Genomic DNA, 26,143 nt, shown 5'->3' on the forward strand with positions numbered 1-26,143 from the left:
TATTCATATTGTTAATTACATATGCAAATATTCATTTAAATTTATAAAAGGGCAGCCACCAAATACAACGAATACACAATAATGAACTGAATACAAGGAGTTTTGTACGGTTAATTCAACATTTTAGAAATTTTATCAAATCATATTCCACGATTGCAATGCTTTATATCATATATTTTTGTTGTTTATATTCATATTGTTGATTACATATACAAATATTCATTTAAATTTATAAAAGGACAACCACAAAATACAACAAATACAAAATAATGAACTCATTACACATTTATTGGATCAAATATTGATATTTATATATATAAAAAAAGGCATGTCTGCCAAGTCAATACAAGTATTACAAAAATGTGGCATATGCCATGTCCAAATCGATATACAATAAAAATGTAGAATATATCTACATGTATTGGTCATTCTATGACCAAAACTAACACTATATGATCCTAAACTTCTGGTGGATCATCAAAATCAAGCCTCTTCGGCGTAGTACGCGGCTCTATAGATGGCTGCAAAACCACAATTCAAAAGCCAAGTTAGAATTCTTTTGTAGAAAATAGTTCACAATTGACATCATAACTATGCATTTAACTTTAATTCCTTTGCAATTGAAATGTAGATTACCTCATCGGCTGATCCAAGAGCTAATGTCTTCGCTCTCCTCTCCTTGTCACTCTTAGGAGTTTTCTTGAAGACATACTTAAATGGATCCACATTATGGCCGTACTGCGAAGGAGTCTATTGTAGATTAAATGTACAATTAATACAATGTACTAACATAAATATATCAAAAACACTTAAAAGCTATAATATAGAGAACAATGACGTACCTATGCCTCAGATGCTTCTCCAATGGACTGAGGATGGCTCACCATCGATGTAGAAATGGTCGCTATTACCTATACAAAAAATGTACAAAGATTAAATACAATTAATATAATGATAAGTATTGAAGGTTGAAAACAATTAATTTTACATATCAAACAAAAGTGTACCGGATCCTGATATGCTTCTCCTGTGCAAGGAGGAGGGTTCTCCATTGACGAAATAGGTATGGACATTTGTTGTATGAAAAAAATATAAGATTATAATATATCACTAGTTCACAAGTACGTGTGCATATAATCATGAAATCAAGAAAATAAAGTAGAGATACATACCTCCACCCTCTCTTGATTCACGGGCGAATCAGGTGCATTCAACATATCCACAAAGCTCAATGGCCGTTGTACATGTAAAATAGACAAAAAACACTAATCAATCTACAAACCCCAACTAATACTTGATTTCAACATTTTCAAACAATTGTACAACTAAAAATGTGTTCAATTACCTTCTTCACACGTTTTGGCGTCTTCGAGATATTCTTTTTCTTCGGACGAGCCCTAGACGCGAAGGGGGTGCCCTAAAAATAGAAAATTAACATGAGATATTAGTATAGATAATAAATTAAACATAATTTTAAAAATCTAAAATGAAATGACTTGCATATTCCATCAAAACAATACATAAAAAGAGTTGTACAAAATATGATACCGTATAGCCTTGCAGGCCAAAATCAATCGCCGACAATGTGATGTCATCAATCTGGGACATTTCGTCCTCTGTTAACACCTACAAACCAGAAATTGGACCAAGCATTAAAGATAGTTAGTATATCTTGTATTTTTTTGAATTCAAAGTGTACTATTCTATTTTAACATGTTACAAAATTTATACCTTAGGCGTCGAAGTTGCAGCTGTGGTAACTGGGGGAGGTGTATGGGATACCACTGCTGCATCCTGAAATGCATATTATTTGTCTCAATTTAAATCGATGTATAAATGAAAATTCATTTATGTAATTACAAAATTAAAGTGACTGATAAATAAAATGTTATGAATTCAAATCAACACACCTGTGTCTGTGGCTCATGGGCAAACACCATGTCCATCAACTCATCTGTCAGCGTGACATCCTCAACAGTGTAAGCCTGACATCTACAACCGCAAATCGTGCATAGATGATATGAGTATCCATCTGCACCGGTTGCATCATCTATCCTCGAGCAACTAACACACATATGCTCGATGGGCTCTCTGTCGCCCTCTAACGGCTCATCATCCAATACAATAGGGTGTGCTAATATTTTCCCATGCTGGATGATGGCACCAGTCAATGATGTGGCCGCCTGAAGAGTCTGTAGGTCCATCGACTCTTTCACCTCTAATGGGACAGCCTGATGCACCTTGGGTTTGGGTGCTAGGGGGCGACGACTCTCCGCAGCTAATCGCCTACGGGCTCCAGGTCTATCTTGGGCAGAGCCACCACCTCTACCATGAAACTCTCTCATGTCAAAATAATTTGGGCGCACATTGAGCACAAACTCACAATATATTTTTCTCAAAAAATATAATGGCACCTCATAATTATTACAAGGTGGATCGTCAAAGACAATCCACCACCTTTGCCAAAAAAAATTCTTCATCTGCACATTGGTACACCAATGTATGGGAAACCTCTTTGCATCAGGAGGTAATGACTGACCAGTTTTGGAGTCAACAAAAGGGGCACATATTTGTTGTTTAGAAACATTTTTGTTTTTAACTCCATCGTATGATAGCCCATTGGCATAGAATTGACGACACCTATCCCTAAAGCTTCCCCATTTGGTAATTTCAATGGAAACAGCTATGGCACCACTAGCTAATGTTTCTAGGCTAATGGCAAGGGATTGATGATGGTCAAGTTCAGAAGTTTTCAATTTTACAATCAGTCTATTGATTTTGGATGTATTTTGCCCTAACTGATTATTTAATTCTTCCTGTGTTTCGGCTGTGCAGTCAAAAGGAGGAATTGGGGGTTGTTCTTATGTGTTTTCATGAGGTGCATTTGGTTGTTCTTGTGGGTTTTTAGGAGGTGCATTTGGTTGTTCTTGTTCTGGATTAGAAGAATCTAGTTTTTGAAACAAAAAATGAAAAAACCTAATCAAAATTAATGAAATTAAATTCAAAATGTAAAACAAATTGCATAAACCAGAAAGAAAGACAAAAAAAAAAAAAAACTAACCTTGATCCATAGCCTGAGGACAAATTTCGCACCCCATTCACGGTTTAGCTTAAAAAATGGGAAAAAAAGAAAGTAAAAAATGTGCTTTTCGGGTAAATGAGGACCCAGTTTTTTTTAAAAACTTTTTTCATTAGGCACCACGTACACGGTTTTACTAGGATTATTAGCGCGTACGCACTCATTTTCCTATAAGCAGCGCATACGCGCTAATTTCCCTAGGCGTAGCGCATACACGCTCAGTTTCCTAAGCTTAGCACATACGCACTACCTTTTCTATGCTCGGGAAGAACAAACCTAAGCGCATACACGGGAATTTGAAATTTTAAAACCACGTACGCGCTGCCTGTTTTTCCAAGTTTTTTTTGGGTGGTGTCCACTTTTCTGACCACCATCTTTGTGCACACGCCCTAGCACTTCCTAAATTAGATGAAAAAAGATCTACCATCCTTGAACTAAAGGGTATTGTACGTCAATGCTTTTGTTCACTTTGTCATTTTACTACCTTGAAGATTTTGATTCAATGGTGAGTATTGTAATAAAAAATGCTAGTTGGTAACCTCTCCACTAGCTTCAACAATAGTTTCCGCAATTCAAGCCTTGAGAAAAAGGATTTTCAAATGGAAAGGGAAAGTTAGGACCCTTACATCCCAACCCTTTTCTACTATGATCTTTTTAATAATGGTAATATAGTTATTTAGTGAATATTGTATTGTGTAAATTTATAGGAAACATTGGTTGTCCCTCATAAGTCACTAATTACTTGAGAATTTTATATCTCAATGTAGTAATAAAAAAATATCGTATTAGAATCATATTTTATAATAGACGTTTTCTCTCAATGAGGTTCTCCCATTAAAGATGACTACACTAATCATTCTCTATTTATCAATATAAGTAGAGTTAAAATTTATTTTATACTCTTTTTATTTGATAAAATAGTGCAAGAGAGGTCCTCAAATATTGTTTAAACAGTTGATTAAATAATATGAATTTAATGTTATTTTTTACATCAATCAAAATACTTATTAAATTGCATAGATAAATGATACATTTAATACATATTCCAAACAATTTAAAGTAAATTACGTGAAGATTTATTATCATTCTTGATATAAATTTGAATGAAATATAAATATTTGTATTAATAAACACATCAAATTTTTATTTGCACAATAGTTTAAGTTTATTAAAAAAAATTCATTAAGATATATATAAGAAGTCATGTTGTAATTAATACAAAAATAAATAAATTTGATATCATTCTTAGCTTAATGTTTAGTTATCAGGTTCTAATTCTACCACCTCTCCTCCCAATACTCTCTCATTTTGTGTATCATCCTTAGAACCACCAACATTTATGCGATGATCTTTCTCCTCTTTCTTTGGAAAAGAAAATCGCTCTTTCACATGTCTTGCATTCACAAACCCTTCAAAGTTCCCCACATTTCCAAATATTAATAATAACAACCCTGAACTAGCTGAAACTAAAGTACTGCAAAAGGCCATCTTGATACTTTGTGATCTCATGCAACCCACAATAAAGCCTGCTGATAAACCTGCTCCTTTTATAATACTAAACCAAACTAGAAATGTACCTTCCTTGCTAGGCAGAGTAAAGTCAAAAAATAGTGTGCGACCATAAGAATTCAATATCCCCACACCCATACCTAATACACCTGCACCCACAATTGTCCACCATGGCCTCCATGAATTTTGTATAAAACCTAAAGCTGAAACTCCAGCTACCAATAGAAATCCAATAACCTGTAACAATAAAATAAATAATTAATTTAACATGATATATAATTACATTCAAATATATTAAATAATATTTATATAGATGAAAATTAATGATATTTAAAAAAAAAAAATCACATATTAATTTATATTTTAAGATATAAGATTCTAATCATGTAATGCACGATAAATTTTCATAAATTCTAAAAAGGAAAAAGTAATCTTTAAATTATATAACATGATATATAATTACATTCAAATATATTAAATAATGTTTATATACATGAAAATTAATGATATTTTTTTTTAAAAATCACATATTAATTTATATTTTAAGATATAAGATTCTAACCATGTAATGCACGATAAATTTTCATAAATTCTAGAAAAGAAAAAGTAATCCTTAAAATCATCATTATATAATGTATTATAATTTTAAACTCGATTTCCCCATATTAATATAAATCATGAGAAAATTACATTCACGCATAATTCTCAATCAAGCCCTCACACTATAGCATTTTTTCCTAAACTTTCAATGTGGTTGTAGAAGTTATAAGCCAAATGAGACTATAGGACTCTTTAGAAAATGTTATATTTTCACTTTTAAATATAACAAAATATAAGCATGGGGAATTTAAAGCAATATATAAATTATTACCGATAAAAAAAATACATATAAATAATTTAATATGATTTCAAATTGGCTTGTGTTTTAAGTGCATTATTTATTTTAATAAAAAAATAGTGAAAGTTATAATTTATATAAGTTGACATAATTTATCTTTAATCTTATTTTTTATAAAATTTATTTTTAATGGTTTGGATTCGATTTTGATCATATCATTTTTATAATCTAGATGTGATTTTTATATCAATTTTGGATCCTAAACAAAATCATGTATAATTTCATTCACTTTGATTAACACCTAATTTAACATATCATATGCCAAACCCATTCACAAAACTAAATGTTGCTAGTTGACATGAGTAGAAAATATCTAAATTGAACACTTATAATTATCTATTTAAGACAATCACTAGGAAATTTTAACAACATCTCATCATCCCTTAAGAGCATCTCCTAATGATTTCAATAAGAGAATTAAGAGAAATGAAGAGCATATTTGGATTAGGAACATCTCTACATCCATGTGACATCGTGTATCCCCTCATAACTCATTATACATAATAATTGCAAGGGGCATGACTAAGAATAAAGGAATAAAAGTACTTCAAACAAAGCACAACAAGCTCAACCTTGTGTAGGTAATTTAGTGAAAGGAATAGAACTCAAAGTAGGCAATTAGTGTAGACAATATCACTAATTTCATTAATTAAAAATCTAGAATGAGTAATTTTTCGTAGACAAAATCACAATAACATTTGTTGCCAACTATTTTGCATTTTTTTTAAGGAAGATCTAGAGTGCATTAACATGAACTAATTTTAGTAGTGTGACAAACCCATTCACAAAACTAAATGTTGTTAGTTGAAATGAGTACAAAATATTAAATTGAACACTTATACTTATATATTTAAAGACAACCACGAGGGAATTTTAACATCTCATTATCCTTTAAGAGCATCTCTTAATTTAATTTCAATAAGAGAATTAAGAGAAATGAAGAGCATATTTGGATTAGGAACATCCCTACACCCAATTGACATCCTTTATCCCCTCTAACTTATTTTACATAATAATTACAAGGGGCGACTAAGGATATAAGAATAAAGGTACTTCAAACCTAGCACAACAAGCTCCCAAAGGTGTTCTTAAACACCACTTCAACCTAGTGTAGGTACTTTAGTGAAAGGAATATAAGTCAAAGTAGACAACTAGTGTAGACAACATCACTATTTTCATAAATTACAAATCTAGAACGAGTGGTTTTTAGTAGACAAAATCACAATAACATTTTTTTCCAACTAATTTGCATTTTTTTTAGGAAGATCTAGGGTTTATTAGCATGAACTAATTTTAGCAGTGTGACAAAAGATAGATTGCATCACAACACTTCAATCCCATTTAAATTTGCTTGTCTTTTAGTCGTATCAACTCAATTATGTTAGTATAGATCTTATTTATTTGATTAACATTTTTATTAACATAAATTTAAACTAAGTTAATGAATTTCTTACTCTTCATTTGGTGAACTAGATCTCTTGGACCACTTAATATCAACCTAAGGTTTCTATTTTTTATCTAATCAAATTTCTATTTTTTAGTCGTATATTAAAAAACTTAATGTTATACTAGATTGCATTAGTTTCTATTTTCTTTATCTTTTGATTTTATGTCAATGTCTCAACCTAGTTGAATCCATTTTCTATTAAAGAGAATCCCTACATTAAAGAATACAATGGTTTTGAATCAAACTAAGAAAAATATTATTGAGTATTGGAATACTACCACTTACCCTAATTGGGTAGATTTTCTTATCATGATGCTCATGTAGTAAACAGTGATAGGATTACTCCACAAAATCTTAGATTAGATCAAGTGCTAATTGGGAAAATGATGTCATTCCTATGTATTCAATAAATGCCATAAATTTTTAATGATTAATCCTTATAATAAATCTCCAAAAAAAAAATAATGATTAAACCTTATGGGGTTAAATTACTAAGGGGTATAGGTCAAAGGATAAATTTATCATTTTTTACAATAATATACCTATTCCACGACCATCATTGTAAGCCTTTGGAATTCTATTATGTAACCTCTCACATAGTCTTCCTCATCATGTATGAAACATGCTTATTCTCCTTCTTCCACTTCTCATATACCCCTCGTACCATAATTATTCCCACCCACACCTCCCATGTTATCATTATGCCTTCTTTCACTATTCCCCAACCAATTTAAATACTTAGCCTATTATCTCCCATATTTTTGCATCCACTTCTATTTCCAGTGCTCCTCCTAATGTAAATTCTTGCATTATTAAAATTAGCATTAAAACACTTGATGGCCATATTGCCACATCCACTCCTATTTCTACTACTCCACCTAATATCCACCCTTTTACCAATAACACTATCATTAAAATACTTGATGATAGGTTAGCCTATTATCTCCCATATTGGCACATCCACTCCTATTTCTACTAAGTACTCCTAATGTTCATCCTTCTACCATTAATATTATCAATGAAATACTAGATGACATATAAATCAAGTTAACTGCTTAACCCTAATAATGACATGATACAAATAAAATCAAGAATAATCTACATTTTTGTGAGATTCATGCTTACCAATTTCCAATGTCTTTATGCCAGCTCATTTCAAATCTTATTTACATATGGAAATCATATAGCTCTCACCCAAAACTTAATTTAAAAAATATTGTTGCTTTTTTAGTGATATGGTTATAATAAATATAATCAAGATATCTACATTGTTTTCATAGGGCATCAAATTATATGAGATTTTGTCATGAGGTTTCAAATATCTATATTAATGTTTTTAAGTTTTTTAAAAGGTGACGCTTTTTTGCATTGCATTAGATTTTCATCAACCCATATTTCATAAATATCTATTAACAAGGATTCATCTCTCAGGGTCTACTTACCACTATATAAGAACTTCTCAAAAGATTGTCCATATAAATACTATTTCAATTCAAATATACTTAACCAAAGAGCTAATTAAATCCACTTACCTCAACAAAAAAAAAACTAAACCAAAATACTTTTTATAATATAAGTAAAATTTTATAATTATTACTGACAATGGCAACAAAGTCTATAGAAGATCAGAACAATTCCTCTAAGGAGGAAAAAAAAGGCAAACTTAATCAAGAAATTGGATTTCATTTTTTTTAAAAGTAGAAATATAATTTGATTTGTCTTGCTGGCTTATTGATTTGACTGCATGATCAATTTTTTCATCAAAGTTTGGATCATGCTTTATGATCCATCATGAGAATGAGAGAGCTCGATTTGTCTTTTCAAGCTCTCTCATCCTTCCTGATGATGGATCATGAAATATGATCCAAAATGTTGATGACAAAATTGATCACACAGTCAAATCCAGAAGCCGACAAGACAATTTATCATGAACTGTAGAATTTTTTTATATTTGATTAATTTGATTTGTTTTTAATTAACTTAATAATGATATCTATCTATCTAAAAAAAATGTAAGTACTGGAAAAACATACCTGCATTTGCCTGCCATTTACAATAAGGATCTTTGGCGACAGTCCCGTCACAACCCCGGTCAAAGCCGGCACCAAAAAATAAGCCAACCACATAAACAATATATACTTCGACTCAAAACACCGGTGACCCAGAGCATGCAGAATACCCGACGCAAAAGCACAAGACCCAGCAAAAGACGCCAGAAAAACCAACACCGCGCTCGTAACAGCGTTAGGAAATTTCCGAAAACTGAAAGCATCGATCCATCCATGGCCGCCATTAAATTTTCCGCCAGGAAAATCAGGCCCGCTGCGAACAGGCTGCAACAATAACGCCTGAGCTGCACCCACTGCCCACAAAATGCCACAAAAAATACACGTAATCCATACGGCCAGCCGTACGGCACTTTGGAAGCCCAGCATTTTGTAAGTGAAAGTAGCAATAATGGCGGCGCCGACACTTTCGGCGGCTGTACCCATGGACGATATCAGGCCGCCAGCATTTTGCCTGATACGGAAACGATCTTGCATGTAAATTATTGATGAGTTACGCTGACGTACTGGTGCGGCGGCGGCTGTGGCTCGGATGATTAGGGCCAGGTGGCGGTTGTATGCCATGGAAGACAGGGAGCCGCCGGTTATAGCCAAGGCTAGGAAGACTGCCATGGCTGACGTGTCGGTGAAGACGCCAGGTGGCAGGCAGGCGATGATGCCAATCGCTGATGAGAGGAGCAGGAATATTGGTTGTTTGTTTCCGTAGTCAAGGAAGGGGGAGAGTGACGGAAGAATTGGAGCAAGTATGGCCGTTGTGATGGCCCAGACACAGCCTGTGAGAAGTAGTGGAGATATTTTCAGGGGTCCTATGGGTATTGAAGAGTGCACCAGTCGTTCATACCTGGTTCATTACAAGGAAAAAAAAAACTATTAGAATGTTTAGATGGCATGAATTTGACTGCTTTGCCTTCAATTATGGTATGAAAATTCTCGTCATGTAATGTAACTACTAACAAAGAAATCCATTCTACAAAATAATAGAAAAGACAAATATTCAGTTAGTCTTAAACCCCACACATTAAGCAACATATTAAGTTTATAGAATGTTAGTCAATTCTATGTGTTTAACACTTTTAAGCCTACACACCTTAAGCAACATATTAAGCGTAAAAAATATCAGTCAACTCTGAATGTTTAACACTTTTAAGCCTAAAAGTGTAAGCTTGGTGTGTGTGATTTAAGCCCTTCCCAAATTATATTCATAGAAATGGTTGGCATGTTCCTTATTAATAAGAAGGTCAATTCTTGACCAAATCTAAAGCATGAGTTGGAGAGTCTTCGAGGTAGTTGTTAGCCATAAAGTTTGACTCAAATGAGAGATCAATAATGAAGAGATAATCATCAATAGCATCTCAAGGTGATGATATAATATTACAAGAGATAAAGAGACAAGCCTTGTATCAATTTAGAGACTATCTCCAGTTTTGGATTACATTTTTACTTGTCTCAAGTAATGTATATGTATAGGGAGTTGAGCTGGTTGTTTTTCTTAAAAGATGTCTTTCTTCAGAAAACTGTTCACAAATTCTGACGGCATATGTTGGATACATACCAATAATCTCGCCTTCAGTATTAATTCGAACCTACAATCTCGTTTTAATATTACTTATAGAAAGTTGAGCTGGCCGTTTCTCCTAAAAGATGCATCTATTTAAAAAACCACTACCATCCTAATTAAAGATCTCACAAAGACTGTTAAACCATGTCATGAAACATGCTGGACACATACCAACACTTCAATGCCATGGACATTAGCTAGCCATAGATGATGTTTCTCGATAGAATTACCAAGAAGAGGTTGAAAAGGGTTTTTAAAACAAGGAGAATGTTTCTTTTGTGTGTTGTACAATGGGGTTTTGGAGAAGACTTCATGAACTTGATCACTGCTATCGAGTGAATTCTGGCATATCTTATACTTTTTTTTTGTTTTATTGGATCATGATGAGTCCAAGGAGATGATATAAAGGATATCAGATACATTGATAAATGGCTAGTTTCTTGGGTGTTTGGATTACACTTTTGGGGAAAAAAATTAGTCCAGAGATGCCACCACTGAGTGGGACACTTTTTGGTTAAGAATGGGATATTGAGCGACTCCTCACAAAAAGAGGCTTGCATGAGGAGGAAGTGTCATGTGGCTCAGAGTTCCTCCAACAGACAGTGGGTCTTGTGATCAACCCTTTGGCTTAACACTCTCATATCTGATAGCTCCAATGAAGAGGTGGAAATGTAATGCACTACTGTAGCTTTGTGTCATAAACTATTAATAAGGTTTACTATTATGCATCTAGTATTTAGACTAATAGAAAGTATAGCATACAAAAGGGAATTATGCTGGTTATCTTTTGGATAGGGTAGAAATATGAGCGTTTTGAAACTGCACATATATATGTTATAATGAAACTCTATATTTTGATCAGTATGATATACACTAGAACGTATAGCATATAAAAGGGAATTATGCTTGTTATCTTTAAGATAGGACAGAAATCTGAGCATTTTGAAACTGCCCATATATGTTATAATGGAACTCTATATTTTGATCAGTATGATATATAAAGAACAGAATACCCAAAGTCATCGTTTACCAGTTAGAAAATTTTAATAAACTTAATTATTAAAATTTCAAAATTAAACAAGTTTGAAGTAGTCCTAGATGGTTGAATGCTCTAGAGTTGCACGAACGAAACCAATCACTGGAAATCTATAAAGAAAAAACTAAGAAAGAATAAGATACAGTCGATCAGAAATGAAACCAGTATTATACCCAAAAAGAGTAACTTGACGAATTTTTTTCAAGAAACAATGGTTTGTCTAGTTGGTAAGTTTATCTTGAGCTCGTATAATCTAATAACCCTAACGAGAAAGGGAAGAACAGTTCACAGCCACCTATGCCGTTGATGATCTATACTGAAGAAGGAAATTGAAGATCACACTATATTTCTGTAACTGATATGCAAACTAAATTTACCCTAACAAAATATTATGTCTTGCAAAGCACTAAAGTAAAACCAAATTAATCTCGAAATAAAAATATAATCATTAGCTCACAAAAAGTTTTGATTTTGAGGCCCTGAGATATGGGTGGATGTAAATTAACTCAAAACTACTCAGCTTAATCTCAATAAAAAACCATCATATAATTGAATACACTACTGAAACATACTTAAAAGAAATTTCATGAACAACAGAAATAACATCTTTTACAAACATATAAATTTGTACTCACTGTTTTATTGTAGCATTAGAACAACTTGTGTTTGGGAAAGTCTCATCCCACTCTTTCATATAATTAGCAGAGGGTTTGACAGTTTGGCCGAGGAGGAGCGGGAACAGAACTGGAATTAGAAAAGTCTGTGCAAACTGAGAGCAGAGGCCATAAATACTCCATGACACCAACTCTACCTTTGTTGGTGCTTCTTCCAACGTTGCAAAGCGTATCAATGTGTTGGGTATGTTCACCGGAATTGAGCTGGTGTCACTGCCCACCTTATCACTGCTCAAATCTTGGCCCCTACCCATTACTGCTATAAAATTGTTCTGATTGATGCCAAAAAAAACAAAAAAAAAAACACTCCCCCTATCAAAGTTCAAACGTTGATGAAAAAACACTACGCAATCAAATCTAGAAGCAACATACAGATTGTTCTGCTTTCTTTATCTGATTTTGTATTCTCAAATTCTAAACGTTGATAAAAAACACTATGCAATCAAATTCAGAAACAACATACAGCCTGCCTTATCAGAAACATAAACCCCACTATGAGAATTTCTGAACAACAAAAACGTCTCTGTTAGAAGCAATAACTTGTGCTGTATGATAATTATATAATAGCCTGCCGGCCATAGCATGGGTTGCAATAGTTCAAGGGCTCTTAGTGTGACATTGATATGGACAAGGAAGCGACATTTACGATCGAAATGCATATTAAAATGATCAAACTATTTTGGGGATTAAGAAATGGCAATACCAACTGTCTGTGAGCTCGATGGATTTTGTCAATGGGAAAAAAATCCTCTATGGTAGTTATGCCACATTGTTTAAATAATGAATATCCAATGGATCAGGCATTTCTGAGATGTTGATAATCATTACTGCTTTGGCCGGCCCTATTGTTTGTATACAACGATATAAAATAGGTCAGATTTTTTATTGGGTGCTATTTTAATTTGGCTTCATATGCTCAAGTGCTTTTCCAAGAGTCTGGATTTTTCAATGGCAATAGATCTGATAGAGAAATCGTCGAATATACGTTATTAGAATATGGCTGCTTGCTTCAGCTTTTTAAATTTCTTGGTTCTAAGCATCTCCCTCCACACTCTGTCAACAGCTGTTATATAAATACTTGGTTGACAACATTCCAGTTGGCATAGGAAGTCATATATGGTGAAAATTTTCAAAAAGTAATAGACAAAAACCAAGAAGAATAGAACTTCAGAGTTAATGGTGAAAATTACATTACACAGCCGTGTATTTTTCATCTATGTTTTGGAATTAGTGATGGTAGTTTATTTTGGAGTATGGAAATCGACAACATCAGTTCTTTTGTAGTCATATAATTTCCACATTCCATGTTCTTATTGTGCATAGTTTTTGGAATAAATTGTGTGACTTTATTTCTTCGATGTTTTGGATCAAACTCCATGATTCACCGCTTCTCTTGTCTTGCTCTCTTCTTATCGATGGTGGATCATGGAGTTTTATCCAAACATCGAGGAAATAAATTTAGATGGTTTATACCATAAGCTATGCACAGTAAGAACATTAGGTCTAAGTTTATTTTTATTTATTTTCAGAAATCATCATATTTTTCAATTAATTAGTTGTTGAATGGTTCTATTTATGGAGTGTGAAAGTGAACAAAATCATCTCCATGTTTATAAATTTAATCCTCAAAATTCATTTTTTTGAGTTTAAATTTTTGTCATGTTTTATCTCTTTAATGGTTATAAGTGAAATTTGAGCATTGCAAATAATTTATGTTGATAAAGTTGTAGTGCATTTGTCAAGTCATAAAATTGTTGTGGTAGCCACCAAGGTTCAAACACCCGTTGGGCTTTAGAACATGCTTGTAGATGTGTGCCTTCATTGGATTGTTGTGCTCACAGGATGTGACCTTCATTGGACCATTAAGATTCTAGGTTTAAGCAAAGGTAATGATGCCTTGGGGATTGAGGCCTCCCAATAGTGGCCTTGATGATAAAAGTCAATGCGAAGAATCCCCCTATAAGTGGATTCTCTAAGATCAAATCAAGCTAAAAACCCAAGTTAACTCATTAAAAAATACAAATAACTTCAAAACATACATTAGTTTAATGTATTTTTTTATGAATGGGTAAGTGCACAAAGATGGTGGTAAAAAAGGGGGGTATAAGTGGACACTTTTTTTCTGAAATCGGGTGAACTTGAACTTGGAGGCAAAATTTGAAAGTCATCCACTCAAGATATGAAGATAATCAAAGAACAAATATTGTAGTACTCTGAATCTAGTTTCCAAACTATAATCTTTTTCAAAATTGAATAAGATTAAGGGGGTCAAATCGTTCGTGCACGAAAAACTGACCCTGATTTTTTCTAAAAAACATAACATAGTGTCTGAGGTGCGCATCAAAAAAGTCATAGTTAGATTTAGTATTTTAACAAATCCTTTGGCAAGAAGATAGTTAAGAGTGAGCACTAGAAGATGTGTATTTTTTTGTAATTTTTTGTTGATTTTTTTTTTTTATGATTTTTCCAATCGAGCACATCCTGAAAATTAGGTACCTGTTCGTGCGCGAAGCATAAGTTGCACTAAAAAAATCGAAAATACAATTTAAAAAAAAAATAATTGAAAATAATAAAATGCACTACAATAATATATAAAGTTTTTTAAATTTGGATAAGTATATCAAAAGTTATTCAAAAAATGGTGCACCTGTGTCTGTGAAAACTATGGAGACACTAGTAAAAGAAATTCAATAATAATATGTTATTGTTGTTCAAATTGAAAAACAATTATATGGTTAGAAAGCTCAAAAGATGGGTGAAAATATGGTGGCAATTTTAGAAATACCCATTTGATGAAGTGTAAACCTGATGATGACAAAGTCGATAAGATAAAACATGCCAAAAATGAGAGAAATAGAGGGAAATCAAACTTCCAAATCGTAGCTTTGTCATCCAAGCCTATTTCCAAGCCTAAACAGTCAAAAGTGCATACGGGGTACTTATGGTGTAAGCAGCGTGTACGTGCTCTTTTTACTATAAATAGCGCGTACGCGCTATTGTATAATATGATATATGAATATACATATAATATATGTAATATATTATATGTGTATAATATGATATCGTATATATAATATGTATATATATATAATATATATAATATTTATATATATATATATATGTATATATAATATATTAAGTATATATACACATTTAAGTGTATTGTCTCCCCCTCTCAAACGCATACAAGGTGCCCCTCTCTCTCTCTCTCTCTCTCTCTCTCTCTCTCTCTCTCCATACCCCATCCCTCTCTCCCCTTCTCCCATCCTCCATACTCCATCCCTCCCTCTCTCCCCTTATCCCTTCCTCCATACCCCATCCCTCTCTCTCTTGTTGGGAAAAATGGTGTCTCAACCTTGCATTTATGTGAGGTTACTATTTATAGTAAGTTTTCATTTGATCACGAAATGGTGCAAAACTCTCCCTGAAGCTTCTGGTTGGCTAGATAAGCATTCCGGTAAAGTTGCGTCGCAAGGTCACAGCTAGTTTTGAAGATATTAAAGTTTTCTTCTTGGAGGGGTGCAATAAAATGTTTAAACTTAATTTTGGGGACTTTAGAGGCTCTGAAACGCCCTGAAAAGTGGTCGTAACCGGCGAAGCGGGTTACGAGGTGATAGAGCACTTCGCGAGCTTTCCGGCGCTTCAAACGGTTCGTCAATTGGACACCCGGTTCTCAAGTTATGGCCTCCGAAAGTTTGTACTCCTGAAATAGGAAAAATAATTTGTATCGGATACATAAATGAGTTGTAAAAAGGAGCGACACGTGTTGATGTGTGCTTTAACATGTCATAGAAGGGAGATAAGGTCGGCTACACCTTATTGGGTGGTTTTAGCCCATGGTTTTGTAATACCGTTTGACGGTTTCTTGTATTGTATCTCCTATTTATGAGGTGTGTGAGATAGAGGTTATGTGTAAGAGTCTTATGGCTATTGAGTTGCGTCTGAATCTCTGATTAGTGGTACTCCTGCGAAGAGCTTGCTCTGCAAGTATGTTGTAATCTGTTTTTGATTGCTGAATAAAATATTGAGCTGCTTTTGGAGGGTGGGGTTTTTCTCCCGAAAGGGTTTTCCCCACGTAAATCATTGTGTTGTGGTATGATTGCTATTATATCTATTTCTATTTTTCTGTAACTGTTGTAACAATCTGAAAAAGTTTTGCATTACCCTCCTCTCAAGGTTAGTGTAGGAAGTTGTTTCCGCTACTTAACTTCCTTACATCTCTCACTCTCTCCCCTTCTCCCTTCCTCCATACCCCATCCCTCTTTCTCTTCTTCTATAATTCCTATAGTCACAATTGAGATCAGTCCTATAACCTTGTAAATTTAATAACATCATATGTTTTAGAACTTAAGCAGTGGGTTAGGTCAAGCTCTTACACTTAGCTATATCAAAACTAAACTATTGAAGTTCTATTGTATGATGTTCTATTCATAACTTTAAATTTAATATATCATTTTATTAGCCCACCATATGATCCCTTAGGTGTCATTAGAGGTCATATTGTTTCCTAAGAGGTCATATGGTGTCTTGTGACCCCTTAGGAAACCATATGACCCCTTAAGATACCATACGACACATAACAACACCATATGGTATCCTAAGGGGTCATAGGATGTCATATGACCCTTAAGACACTATTTGGTGTCGTTATAGGTCTTATGGTGTGCTATTTGGTGTCGTTATAGGTCCCTCCCTCCCCCCTCTTCTCTCCCTCTCTCCCTCGCTCTACCTCTCTCCCTCTCTCTACCTTCCCTTCCCCTCTCTCTCTCATTCTCTCTCCCTCTCTCTCCATCTCCCTCCTTCCCTCTCCCTCCCTCTCTCCCTCCTTCCCTCCTCTCTCCCTCCACCCTACTCTCCCTCTCCCTTCCTCCATACCCCTTCTTCTCTCCCATCCTCCCCCTATTCTCTCCCTCTCTCTCTCCCTCTACATCTCTCCCTCTCTCCCTCTCTCTCTCTCTCTCCCACTCTCCCTCTCCCTCCCTCTCTCCCTCCTTCCCTCCTCTCTCCCTCCACCCTACTCTCCCTCTCCCTTCCTCCATACCCCTTCTTCTCTCCCATCCTCCCCCTATTCTCTCCCTCTCTCTCTCCCTCTACATCTCTCCCTCTCTCTACCTTCCCTCCCCCTCTCTCTCTCCCTCTCTCTCACTCTCCTTCCTTCTCTCTCTCTCTCTCTCTCTCTCTCTCTCTCTCTCTCTCTCTCTCTCTCTCTCTCTCTCTCTCTCTCTCTCTCTCTCTCTCCCTCCCCCTCCCACTCTCCCTCTCTCCCTCTCCCTCCTTCCCTCCTCTCTCCCTCCACCCTACTCTCCCTCTCCCTTCCTCCATACCACCCTCCCCCCTCTTCTCTCCCACCCTGCCCCCTCTTCTCTCCCTCTCTCTCTCCTTCCCTCTCAGTCTCTCTCAGTCTCTCTCAGTCTCTCTCTCTCTCTCTCTCTCTCTCTCTCTCTCTCTCTCTCCCTCCCCCCCTCTCTCTCTCTCTCTCTCCCTCTCCCTCTCCCTCATTCCCCCTCTCTCTTTCTTCCTCCTCCTCCCCCTCCCTCCCCCTACTCTCCCTCTCCCTTCCTCCCTTCCACCCCCCTCTCTCCCTCCCCCCCCTACTCTCCCTCCCTCTCTCTCTCTCTCTCCCTCCCTCCCTTTTCATTCACATTTTTTCTACTACCAATAGCGCGTACGAGGTACTAAAACTACTAGTTCACTGCCTTGCCATAACATTTTTAAGGCGTAGGAGCACGTATGCGGTACTTATTACTTGTAAGCGCATACGGGGTACTGAGCCCATTATTCGCTACCCTACTGTAGCATCGTAAATTGTACGCACTCGCTAGGGTGGTACAATTTCACACCTAGTTTAGCACCCGCCTTAGTGCATTTTGCATTCTGCATTGTATTTCTCCTTAAGCACTTAATTAATCAAATTAATTAGGTCTAAGGTCCCTATTTCATCATTCTCTACATCATAAAGTTGGGCCCTTTCACTAAAGCGTGCCCTTCGCATTTTATTCCTCCAATACATCACTTAATCAAAAACCCTAATTAAGTCCTATTTCGAACTTGGGGGCTTGGTTTCGGGGTCTAAACATCTCGAAATCACCTGTAACTTCAGGATTCTCTCTAAAATCATCATATCCGACGGCCCTGAAAATTTGGTGAAAAGTTGTCGGGACCATGGCGCCCATGCAACATGGTCCCGGACATTTTTCCCGAAATTTTGGGAGCACGATCCAATCATAAAATAAAGCTTAACCCCAAGAAATTGGCGGGATATTCAATCTCTAGGTCGGCCAAAATACGAATTTATGACCTAGGGTTTCATACATAAAAGCTCTCTTTCCTCATTGGAAGGGATCGGATTTTTGTTTCCAGGAACTGGATATGCAGCGAAAGAGCAGATCTTTGAAGACTTCAACAACACTCAACATCATTCTATCAAGCATCTATCAAATCCATTCATTCATCCAATTAGGGCTTGGAAGGCATTGAAGAACAATAGGAGATTACCGACTGAAGATTGGCTTGTACTCCTCCCTTGAGGGTTGGGTATGATTTCATATTGTTTTCATGTCCTTACATAAGCTTTGATATATCATTTATTCATGCTTTAGATCACATTGCATCTTGATTTAGAGCATTTACATTATCATTTACAAGCAATTAGGGTTTACTTTCTAGGTTGCTCTAGTTTGCTTTCTTGCATTTTGGACCTTGCACACACACTAGGTCTGCACACACAATACATTTTACAAAACAACTTGGCTATTCGTGGAGGTGGAAATCACCAAAGCGGGGGTTTGACTAAGGCAAAACCCTATATAGCCACCCTTCCCCCTTTTCAGATATTATTGCAGGTTTCGGGATTCGGACGACGCCGCAGGACACAGATCCGGAAAGAGGAGACTGAGACAGAACCCTGTGTAAAATTGCAGCTCAGAAGACCAGGACAGGGGCGCTGGGCGCCCTGGTCCTACCAGGACAGGGGCGCTGGGTGCCCTGGTCCCTGGGACAGAGGCGCTGGGCGCCCTGGTCCTCCGGACAGACAGCTTTCCGACAGTTTCCAGACAGTGTTTCAGGGTGCAAAACAGTGGTTTCCGGTGCAGTTTTCAGGACAGTGGCGCCCGTGCCCCCGTCCTGAACATTTTCAGTCTGATTTCGACTCTAGGTACATATCTGCATTCTTATTTTATCCTTACATTTACAGCTGTCTATTGTTTAATCTCAATTCTGCAAACTTGTTACTAGTTCATACTTACATTTCGAGGTTAGGGTTTGAACTTGTATCATTTTAGCTTTCAATTTCAACAAGGGAATAGAAATCCTAATAGATATCCCGTGGCTCTCTCTTTCACCAAAAGAAGTAGCCAACCGTGCGATATCTCTAGGCTCTTTCGTATTCCGCAATGTGTGTCAAAAGTTAGGATTAGGGTACATTGTCCTAGTCTCGCTTTTTCCCCTACACATTTTGGTGAACCCGACGTGAATCTATCATTGCTTCCTCTTGCATTGCATTTGTTAGATCTAGATCTAGATTTAGTGTGTTTTCATTTCATTTCATTAAAAGAGAAAAAGAAAAAAAAAAGAGAGAACTTGTGTTTCTTTGCATTGTGTGTTTAAATTTTATGCAATCTTTTTCAAAATGTCAGATTTCTATTTGCAAAATGTTCATGCATTTGATGATTATTATGAGTATAGCCAAGATGAATTAGATGAAGCTTTAGATGAGTTTTTAGACCCTAAGGATGCTAAACCTTCATTTTACCAAAAACTCATAAACCTTGTTACTATGCCATTTAGGTGTGATGAGAAAGATAAGTCGAATGATTCCTCTCAAGGATACATTCCTATCCACTCTTCCCCTGAATCTAGTAACATGGTTGTTTTCAATAATCCCCTCTATGAGGAGATGTCTCCTTTTGAATCAAAAGATAAACCTTTTAACCGATATGATTATGCTTTGTTGGATGATGCCTTTGATGACTTTGTGGCTTTGTCGAAACCTATAAACAAAAACAAGATCTCTAAGTTGGTTAACATGATAAATTTGAATGAATATAACAAACCTCTCTTTGAAGTCCAAGGTGCTTGTCCTTCTCCCACCTTTCAAATTCCTAAGACTCCTCTCCTTACTGTCCAAGGGAGGTATGATCATGATTCCTTTGGTACTCCAAATAAACCAATCATTACCGTACAAGGAAGACAACCTATAAGTCCTTACAATTATGCTAAGCAAATAACTAGAGAGAGTTATCATGCGGTTGCCCATACTTATCATACCAGAAATAATAAGCAACCCAATCCTCCTCCTGTTATTCCAGTTTCGCTTCCTAATCCTCAACCAATCCTTCCTCAAGCTCCTCGTATTTCGCAAGTTATGGGTAAGGAATATGATCTCATAGAACAACTTAAAACTACCCCTGCTAAGATATCCCTTTGGGATTTGATCCAAACTTCTTCTGCTCATCATGGAATGTTACAAGATGCCTTGAAAGATTTGAATGTTCCTCCACCGAATACATCTAGTAATATAGCATCTTTTGTTAACTCTGTGATGAATCCTAAGCCTCAAATTGTGTTTACGCAAGATGAGTTGCCTACTAGTGAAGTCCAACAACAATATGATCCCTTGATGATTGTGGTTGTCATGAAAGACACTGCTATAAGACGAACATTAGTAGATAATGGCTCTGGCCTTAATGTGTGTAGCATCAATCTATTACATAAGATGAATGTGGATACTTCTCTTATGGAGCCTGACTCTCGTTCCATTCGTGGTTTTGACAATGTGGCTAAGACTTCACTGGGTATCATCACCTTACCTCTCACAGTGGGACCTGTTACTTTGCCTACTCCTATCCATGTTATGCCGGGAAATTTAACATACAACTTGTTATTAGGGAGGCCTTGGATCCACAGCATGCAAGCTGTCCCCTCTACATTGCATAGACAAGTTAAATTCATTTATAACAATAAGACATATACTTTGATGGGAGATACTAATTTTCAAGCTTGTCTACAAACATCTAATTCCAAAGGAGATTCTTCTACGCCATCCTCGTCTAGTGATGACTCTTTAAACAAGAAACCAATCGATGAGTCTTCGCTTTTCGATGATCAAAATCCTTGGGATGAATCTGGAATTCCTAAGGAAGATCCTTCTCGGCTTGAAACTACACATAAAAAGGATTTTGATCCTGAGAAGGTTCTTGTAGAAGATGATTGGGGATCTCTTGACTTTAACCCTACCTTTGTGGGTGAATATAAGATTCCTTCTAGAGAACTTAAAGTTGAAAAGAAGGAAGAAGCTGGAAATCACAAAGTTGAAAAGAAAGAAGAAGCTAAAAGTCAATCAACCCTGCCTGAAGCTATGAGTAATAATTTTGTGGCTGCTTCTCAAACTTCCTCTTCTCACATCTATAACTATGGAGAGTTTGATTCTTTATCTTATGAAAAACCACCTTCTTTTCCTGAAATGGCTGATCGCTATGGTCGTGGTTTTCGCATTTTTTCTAAGCATGGGTATCATGGAAAAGGTTGTGGTGCTAATGAACAAGGGATTAGAGTTCCTCTAGAGACTAATTTTCAACATTATGCCTTTGGACTTGGCTATAATCCCTGCAGACGTACTAAAGCCTCTAAAAGACCATGCATTAGTGTTAATGCCATCTCTACATCTTTATCAATACAACACCCTGAGTATATTGATGAGGATTCTTCGGGTGATTGTGCTCTAGATATCTTCCCTACCGACGACGCTTTAGCTGAGTTCTTGGGAGCCTATGACACTCTTCCTCGTTATCATCACAATAGGGGACTCCCTTATTGTTTGAATACTGAAGCTTATTTTGGAAAAGAGATTGATAATGATAAGACTATGAAAGAATTCCCTCAGTTAAAGGATACTCCTCAACAAAGTAATCTTCTCATAAGTGATACCACTGATGTTAAGATGGATCCTTGCAACAAAGAAAAAATCATTAAAATTGGAAAATGTTTGGATAAAGAGGAACGGAAACAATATGAAGAACTATTGCATGAATTCCCTGAGATTTTTGCTTGGGCATATTCTGACATGCCTGGTATAGATCCTAAGATTGTTACTCATAATATTGTCTTAGTTCCTGATGCTAAGCCCGTGAAACAAAAGATTCGAAAAATGAATCCTAAGATAGCTCTGCTTGTTAAAGCTGAGATTGAAAAATTATTGGAGGCTGGATTTATCCGCCCTATTGACTATTCCCCATGGATTTCAAACATTGTCGCTGTGGCTAAACCAGATAACAAAATAAGAATGTGTACCGACTTTCGGGATCTAAATAAGGCTTCTTTAAAAGATGATTTCCCTCTTCCAAACATTGATATGATAGTTGATTCTACGGCAGGACATGCCCTCTTATCCTTCATGGATGGTTTTTCAGGCTACAATCAAATTTTCATTAACCCTCAAGATCAATACAAAACCGCTTTCACCACTCCTTGGGGTACGTTTTGTTGGATAATGATGCCTTTTGGACTTAAAAACGCCAGTGCAACTTATCAAGGAGCGATGACCCTTATCTTTCATGATTATATGCATAAGATTTTAGAGGATTACGTTAATGATATTTTGGCTAAATCCTTTCTTCGCATGGATCATGTTAAAGTCCTTCGTCAAATCTTCGAGAGAATTCGTAAATATCACATGCGCTTGAATCCCCGAAAATGTGTTTTTGGTGTGGATAGTGGAAAACTATTAGGGTTCATAGTTTCGCATCGTGGGATTGAGGTGGACACTAAGAAAATAGATGCTATTGTTAACATGCCACCTCCTCGAAATGTATCTCAACTTAAAAGCTTACAAGGAAAGATTCAGGCTATTCGTAGGTTTGTGTCTCAGCTTGCGGATCGTACCTTTCCTTTTACTCAACTCCTTAAAAAGGATATCACTTTTCAGTGGAATGAGGATTGTCAGCAAGCATTTGAAGATTTAAAAGTGTATTTGGCTAGTCCTCCTATTCTTCAACCTGTTGAACCTTCTAAACCCTTTATCCTGTATACAGCTGCTTCTTCTCATGCTCTCGCAGCATTGTTAGCACAACATGATAAAGATGGTAAGGAGTGTCCGGTTTATTACATAAGTCATACCTTACTCGATTATGAGACCCGATATTCTGTGATAGAAAGACAATGCTTGGCCGTGGTGTTTGCGACTCAGAAATTGAGACATTATCTTTTAAATTCAGAAGTCCATGTCATGGTTAAGTTTGATCCGTTGAAGCATCTTTTCTCTAAAACTGATTTATCAGGACGTCTCGCTAAGTGGGTTATGATGTTAACTGAATTTGACCTTAAATTTGTTTCACAAAGAGCAATTAAAGGACAAGCGTTGACTGATCACTTAGTTGAGGCTCCTTCACCTTTTTCATTCCCTAACCCTGAGTCCTTTCCTGATGATTTCATTCTTTCTATAGAGAAAGATGAAACTTGGGAGTTATATTTTGATGGCTCTAAGTGTCGTACGGGATCGGGGGCAGGGGTTGTTTTGGTTTCTCCTACAAAAAAACCTATTCCCTTATCATATCGTCTAAATTTCCTATGTACCAATAACATTGCTGAGTATGAGGCTCTTATAGCAGGAATAAAAGCAGCCCTAGCTCTTAATATAAAACACATACATATCTATGGAGATTCGCAATTAATTATAAGACAAGTAACAGGAATATATCAAGCAAAACAAGACAAATTATCACAATATAAAGACCTTGCTATATCTTTATTACAAAATTTCGATTCTTATACCATGGAACCGGTCCCTCGAAAAGATAACCGACATGCGGATGCGATGGCATGTGTGGCTTCGTTAGTATCTTTAGAGGACCCTATGGTCGATCTTAACTTCGTTATTCACAATCTGACTTCTCCAGCTATTGAAGATGATTCTAGCTTGGTAACATGTTGTGACTTTGTAGACTCAGATGAATGGTTCTCGCATATTGTAAGATATTTGACCGATGGTACCTTCCCTGATTCTGCTAATAGGAACACTAGGGCTAGAATCCGCAAGCTATCTGCTAGGTATATCATCCTTTCTAATGTCCTTTATCGAAGGGGTTATGATGGTCTTCTTCTTCGTTGTCTTAACAAGTCAGAAATCCCTGTTGCTCTTGAAGAGGCACATTCGGGTGCCTGTGGGGGGCATTTTGGGGGCAAATCCCTAGTTCATAGGTTGCTTCGTATGGGATACTATTGGCAAACTATGCAGAAGGATTCCTTCTCATTTGTTAAGAAATGTCACCAATGTCAACAACACAATAATCTGATTCATGCTCCTACCCAAGAACTTCGTTCTCAAGTAGCTTCTTGGCCTTTCTCCGCATGGGGTTTGGATCTTATTGGAAAAATTTCTCCTCCTTCATCTCAAGGACACACCTTCATTATAACCGCAACAGATTACTTTACGAAGTGGGTAGAGGCTATTCCCCTTCGCTCTACTACTGCTGAAGTGATTTGTCAATTTCTTCTAGAAAACATTATTTCTCGATTTGGGATACCTTCCACTATTATCTCAGATAATGGAACATCGTTTAAGAACAAGGACGTGAAGAAATTCCTTGAGAAGTATCATATCAAACATCGATTTTCTACACCGTATTATCCTCAATCAAATGGCCAAGCCGAATCATCCAATAAGATAATTGAACAAATTCTTCGTAAAACCGTAAATAAGCATGGTAAGGATTGGAGTAACCAGCTAATCTACGCTCTTTGGGCCTACCGAACGAGTGTACGAATTGCTACGGGAACTACTCCTTATAATCTTGTTTATGGTGCTGACGCTATTATGCCCTTAGAGTTAGAAATTCCATCACTTAGGGTTTCTCTTAAAGGTATAGTAGATGATGACTACTATAGAGAACAACGACTTCAACAGCTTGAGATGCTTGATGAACAGCGTATAAACGCTCTTGAGCATATTCAAGCGTATCACAAAACTCTACAACGAAGCTATAATGACAAGGTTATTCAACGTTCCTTCTCAGTAGGTGATTTAGTCCTTTATGAGAATCAGCGCAATGTGAATGCCTTGCCGGCCGAAAAGGGAAAATTTAGTCCTAATTGGCTTGGACCATATATCGTTATTGAGGATTATGGATCAGGTGCTTACAAAATAGCGGATGTAGACGGTACGCCTCTTAAAGAACCTATCAATGCTATGCACTTGCGTAGATATTATGCTTAAATTCTTCACTTCTTATCTATCTTCTTCAACATTGGATAATATGTTAGTGTTTCTTAATTAAAAGCAAAATAGAATTAAATGTTATGATGTTTGATCTATATTGCTTCGTTCCTGACAAGCATGTCTTCTTACTTTATAGGTTTGTCTTGAATTCATTTATGTAAATTGTAAAAGATTTACATTTTATAATGCTAGCATATTATACAGTGTTTTTATGTGTTAAGTAGAATCGTATCATGTTGTGTTTAAGTTCACAATTAAATCACATTAGTTATATGATTCTTAGACTTAATGCATATTTCTTCCTTATCATCAATGTCGTACTTGATTAAATATTTTAATTAAGTCACACATGTATCAATTTAATCATGGAGCATTGAGAAATCAATCACATAGAAATTAAAATTCTGAACATACATGTACATTTACCAAATGTATTAGATTTAATCAAAACAAAATATACATTGTTTTAGGCATTAAAGATAACACATTTGAGACAAAAATGAGAAGCATGTATATATACATATATATGTGCGGATCGTGTACAAACATAGGTCACTGTATATCCAAAATGTGATCTCTCTCTTACATCATACAATCATCTCCTATCCCTAGGGCTAGTGGCTGGAGAGTGTAGACTGGATGCTCCCTCCTGATCTGGCCGTGGAG

The 26,143-nt window shown here is 36.0% G+C and overlaps 1 protein-coding gene across 1 annotated transcript; it reads right to left on the reverse strand.

The window, feature by feature from the left end:
* Positions 1–4,336: 4,336 nt before the first annotated feature.
* On the reverse strand, positions 4,337–12,766 carry LOC131034609 (uncharacterized). The gene is made up of 3 exons (XM_057966147.2): positions 12,229–12,766; positions 8,967–9,840; positions 4,337–4,825 (listed from the first exon to the last, which is right to left on the reverse strand). The coding sequence occupies exons 1-3, from the start codon at positions 12,519–12,521 to the stop codon at positions 4,337–4,339; spliced, it is 1,656 nt and encodes a 551-aa protein (XP_057822130.2). The 5' UTR covers positions 12,522–12,766.
* Between the last annotated feature and the right edge of the window lie 13,377 nt (positions 12,767–26,143).

This window comes from Cryptomeria japonica, chromosome 8 (assembly GCF_030272615.1).
Source record: "Cryptomeria japonica chromosome 8, Sugi_1.0, whole genome shotgun sequence".
Classification (NCBI taxonomy): domain Eukaryota; kingdom Viridiplantae; phylum Streptophyta; class Pinopsida; order Cupressales; family Cupressaceae; genus Cryptomeria; species Cryptomeria japonica.